The 5,235-nt window shown below is 41.2% G+C and overlaps 1 protein-coding gene across 1 annotated transcript; it reads left to right on the top strand.

Moving 5' to 3' along the window:
• Nucleotides 1-666: 666 nt before the first annotated feature.
• LOC124017111 (transmembrane protein 144-like) lies at nucleotides 667-4,595 on the top strand (the record flags this gene model as incomplete). Its single annotated transcript, XM_046332501.1, has 10 exons — nucleotides 667-851; nucleotides 1,174-1,341; nucleotides 1,432-1,554; nucleotides 1,656-1,755; nucleotides 1,962-2,042; nucleotides 2,181-2,259; nucleotides 2,681-2,754; nucleotides 2,968-3,086; nucleotides 3,960-4,079; nucleotides 4,498-4,595. Coding segments are annotated over exons 1-10 (1,071 nt in total), but the record flags the coding sequence as incomplete, so codon positions are not given.
• Between the last annotated feature and the right edge of the window lie 640 nt (nucleotides 4,596-5,235).

Genomic DNA, 5,235 nt, shown 5'->3' with positions numbered 1-5,235 from the left:
AGTAACTGGAAGGTTGCAAGTTCAAACCCCTGAGCTGACAAGGTACAAATCTGTCATTCTGCCCCTGAACAGGCAGTTAACCCACTGTTCCCAGGCCATCATTGAAAAATAGATTGTCTTCTTAACTGACTTGCCTGGTTAAAGAAAGTTAAAATTAAAGAAAAATTTATGTTTATATTAGTGCAAGAAGTGTCACTACAGACACCCTGGTCCGAATCTAGGCTGTATCACAAACGGCTGTGATTGGGAGTCCCATAGGGCTGTGCACAATTAGCCCAGCGGCGTCTGGGTTTGGCCGGTGTAGGCAGTCATTGTCAATAAGAATTTGTTCTTAACTTTCTTGCCCAGTTAAATAAATGTTAAATTAAAAAATCAAAATAACGAAATACCATTTTGTCTAGATTTAAAAAAAAAAGTTTTTAAATGTAACCTTTATTTAAGTAGGCAAGTCTGTTAAGATCAAATTATTGTTTAGATGGAGTAGGCCAACTAGTGTTGGGGACAACTGAAGCATTGTCGCTGAGCCTAACCCTAATTATTTTCCTGACCTTAATCTCATTCACCTAACCTGCATCAGTATCGCCACTGGGGAACACACCCAAAATTAAGCCCAGCAGCCTAATTGATTGCCTATCTTAATTAGTGTCAGCTGTTGTGACATTATTCCTTGTTGTGGAACTTCACGTACTGTCCTTAAAACATGGCCGATCATCTGTGCAAGTTTTGAAACAGGTTATCGTCGATGGTGGCAGATATGCTAGATGTAAACATGTTTAAACTTTTTATCCTAATTGCTGTCATGATGTGGTTGTCTCCGGGGAATTTCTCAGAAGCAGAGAAAGTCGAACAAGGTATGTAGCCTACTCACCATATACCTATGTGCTAGCAAACAGATGCTTGAGTTGGTAAAAAAAAATCAACAATGCCTGCTGCCTTGAAATGATCATTATCTGCAGTGCATATTGAAGAAACTATGGCTGGCTGCTTGAGCAATCTTCCAGACAACACTTGTTTAATCCTGTTTCATATTGCTGTATGTTGCTAAAGGTTCACATCAATCATTTCAAAATGTTATATTTATAATAACAGCATATGAAATGATTTTGTCAATGGTTATTAATGGACTACTTGACGCTGATAAAATGGCCCTTGACTAAATTCAACATTCTTCAGATGTGCATGTTTATGAAAATGCTACAATGAACACTGAAGTAAGAAGATTACCTTTACTCGGTTCATCGAACACGACTGAAATGGCTTATGGCTTTGTTGCAAACAGTATTGCTGTGATCTTGTATGGCAGCAACTTTGTCCCTGTCAAAAAGATAGAAACTGGTGATGGTAAGTGATCCATAAAAAAATCATAATGTATGATTTTAAACTTCTCTCATTTCACCATCTTGTAATATTTTAACATAAATACATCTTCAGGGATGTTTTTCCAGTGGGTGAACTGTGCATCCATATTGGTAGTTTCGATGATTGGTGACTTGATACTCCACTCTCCCAAATTCCATCCGTTGGCAATGCTGGGAGGTGCAGCCTGGGCCACAGGTATGACTCCAACTTTCAAGCTGTACTGTAACCTTCACACAAACATAAATTGGGCCAACCCCCCCCCCTGAACTACTGAAATGTTTCATCAATGTTTACAGGCAGTTTAACAGTTGTCCCTGTAGTAAAAGCCATTGGCCTTGGACTTGGAGTTTGTATTTGGGGATCCAGCAGTTTGCTGATGGGCTGGATAAGTTCAAGGTAAGGTTGTTTTTTTGTAAAACATGAGAACTTACTGTGCAAAAACAATATATATATATATATATATAGTTTTTGCACAGTAAGTCCTCATGTTTTACATTTGAAAGGGCAATTCATATTTAGGCTCAAAAGAACCATTTCCATGGGAAATATGTTCTTAGACCAGACATTGAGTCAGAGGTAATTATTATTATTTTTTTCAACAGGTTTGGATTGTTTGGTATTGAAGCACAGGAAGTTGCCAGACCAGTATTGAACTACTGTGGTGCTGGTTTGTGCTTGTTGAGGTAATGAGTCATGAAAGCACCTAATCCAATAATTCAGAATAATATTCTTGTCATTGGTCAATTTTTTATTAATTTTATATAGTCTATTGAAACTCCCATGACAATCGCATGGCATTTACCAATTTGTTTTGTTTCCAGTGGACTCATCCTTTTCTTTGTGAGGACTAATGTTGGAGAACTTCCACATTCAGAATGCACCCCCTTACTGATTAACAGGGTAATTATGCTTGATGTTTGGAAGTATAAATGCCTTTGCTCAATAGCCATGCAGTATCAATTCAGTTCATTTACAACAACAACAAAAAATTCGGATACATGTCAGACCGCAGCAAGGTGACATGAAAGCGTACCACAACACATTCCACACTGCAACTTCACAGCAAGACCAGATTTAACACCCAAGACATTACCGCACATCAGCTAATGACTGGTTTGTCTATAAAGTATATAATTCATGACACTTACTGTAACAGCTCTCTAGAAACATCAGTGAGGTGAAAAGTGTAATTATCAATTCTTCTGCCACCACAGGACAGACTTGTCACAACTGAGTTTGAGTTTGCATTGAGATGACCATGGTAAACTGCTGTGCTGACTTATCGTGTACACATCTGACTTGACTATTTTGTCTACTTAAGATTGTGAATTCTGGTGTCTATGGGCCTTCGGAGTCCTGGGTGGATGTCATGGGGGCAAAGAGAAAACGCTGCGTGTGAGTACACCCCTTAATCACTCATGATCGTTGCGTTCACAATTGAGTGGTTGGAGCTGCGCTGAAGCCAATTGATTTGGGCTCTAGTTACATGTTGGGATGTGACTTACTCAACTGAACATTAATTTCCTTTTGACTTTTGGACATGGGGCTAACTCAGTAATTATCGATGCAGTCATAGAAACGCTCTCACCACCCTTTTGACTTCTTTAGAGGCTGCTTGTTGGCTGTTGTTGCCGGCCTGTTGTATGGGGCCTCCTTTGTTCCAATCCTCTACATAAAAAGCCATGCGGCAGACCACGACAGCATCTGCTATGGAGCCAGTCTATACGGTGAGGTGCTAGGTGGCAGGATCCTAGAGACTGTAGCCAATCACGATTTAACCTCTCTGGTACAAGTGGGATGGTAGCGTCCCACCTTGACAACAGCCAGGGAAATTGCAGGGTGCCAAATTCTAAAAAATAGAAATCCCATAATTAAAATTCCTCAAACATACAAGACTATACACCATTTTAAAGAAACTTCTTGTAAATCCAACCAGTTTCCAATTTCAAAAAGGCTTTACTGCGAAAGCACACCATGCAATTATGTTAGGTCAGCGCCTCGTCACAGAACTATACAGCCATCTTCCAGCCAAGGAGAGGGCTCAGAAAAGTCAGAAATAGAGGTTAAATTAATCACTGACAAAAGCTTTGTCAATAGAAAAGGAGAAAAAAGAAAGGTGTCTTCCCAGTCATGCGCAGGACTAATGTCTGGATTTCTACTGTCCTCTTTTTGAAAGTACTGTCCTCTTTTTGAAAGTACTGTCTGAAACAATGCCTAAAGACTGGCCACGTGTGGTGGAAGCCATAGCGATAGTGAACTGGGTCCTAAGTCTTTGTATGGTGGAAAGGCTTTCATTAGAAATACAGCCTTTCAAAATAATAGTACCTCCTGGTTGGATTTTCCTCAAGTTTTTGCCTGCCATATCAGTTCTGTTGGTAACTGTAGTTTTCTATCCAAATCTACCAATGATATGCATATCCTAGCTTATCGGCCTGAGTAGCAGGCAGTTTAATTTGGGCACGCTTTTCATCCCAAATTCTGAATGCTGCCCCCTACACTAGTGAAGTTAAACTCAGTAATTTGTGTAATGCTAAAGTGTTTAGCCTGCACAACGTGTTAAGTCTACATATTGTCAACCTAATATGCCCCCCATTTCCTAGATCTTGACTATGTGTTTGCCATGTGCTGTGGAATCTACCTCACCAGCACGGTGTATTTCTCCATCTACTGTGTAGCCATGAGGAGCAGACCCAGGCTGTTCTCCAGAGCCATCCTGCCAGGTGCTCTCCACTCAAATTCTAATTCTCTCCTCTGCCTGAACTGTGCCCTAAACTTCTACCCTCCCCCTTAAAATATGGGCTTGATGCAATCATGGGGGTTTCTCATCATCCATGAGGGCAGATTGAGTCCATGGCTGGCTTAGAAGTGTTTCCCAACTCCAGTCCTTGACTACCCCCAACAGCACATTTTTGACAAACTCCTAATTCAACTTGTCAACTAATCATCAAGCCCTTGACAAATTGAATCAGGAGATTTTGGTCCAGTGTCACAACAAATATGTACTATTGGGTGTACTTGAGGACCCAAGTTGAGAAACACTTGGTTAAAGAATTGGGCCGGGAAAGATAATGCCATGTGATATTATTTTGTAAAGAATTTTAAGTAGGGTGTCACTAAATCTCATTATCCTATGTTCAGGCTTTTTGTCAGGTCTGATGTGGACGTTGGCCACTTATTGCTGGTTTCTGGCTAACAACTACCTTAGTGCTGTAGTCACCTTTCCCATCGTCTGTGCAGTAAGTATACCTCTGGGATGCCCCCTGACATACTTTGTGTGGACACCCCTTCAAATTAGTGTATTTGGCTGTTTCAGTGATACCAGTTGCTGACCGGTGTATAAAATTGAGCGCACAGCCGTGCAATCTCAATAGACAAACATTGGCAGTAGACTGACCTTAATGGCTTTGACTTTCACTGTGGCACTGCAAAAAGTCAGTCAAATCTGAGCCCTGCTTGAGCTTCCCCGGTCAACTGTAAATGCTGTTATTGTGAAGTGGAAACATCTAGTAGCAATAACAGCTCAGCCGCGAAGTGGTAAGCCACATAATTGGACTGCTGATGCACGTTGCACGTAAATAGTCTCTTCAGTTGCAACACACTACAGAGTTCCAAACTGCCTCTGGAAGCAATGTCGGCACACTATTTGTTTGTTGGGGGTTTCAAGAAATGGGGTGCCATGGCCGAGCAGCCACACACAAGCCTAAGATCACAATGCGCAATACCAAGTGTTGGCTAGAGTGGTGTAAAGCTTGCCACCATTGCACTCTGGAGTGATGGATCACCCTTCACCATCTGGCAGCCTGATGTACGAATCAGGATTTGGCGAATGACAGGAAACACTAACTGAGCCAGGCCTAATTGCCCAACATTAGTGTC

The sequence above is a fragment of the Oncorhynchus gorbuscha genome, unplaced genomic scaffold (genome assembly GCF_021184085.1).
Source record: "Oncorhynchus gorbuscha isolate QuinsamMale2020 ecotype Even-year unplaced genomic scaffold, OgorEven_v1.0 Un_scaffold_16:::fragment_2:::debris, whole genome shotgun sequence".
NCBI classification, from domain to species: Eukaryota; Metazoa; Chordata; class Actinopteri; order Salmoniformes; family Salmonidae; genus Oncorhynchus; species Oncorhynchus gorbuscha.
Note: the sequence above shows the minus strand (reverse complement) of the source record. Positions and strands in the feature narration are given on the sequence as shown.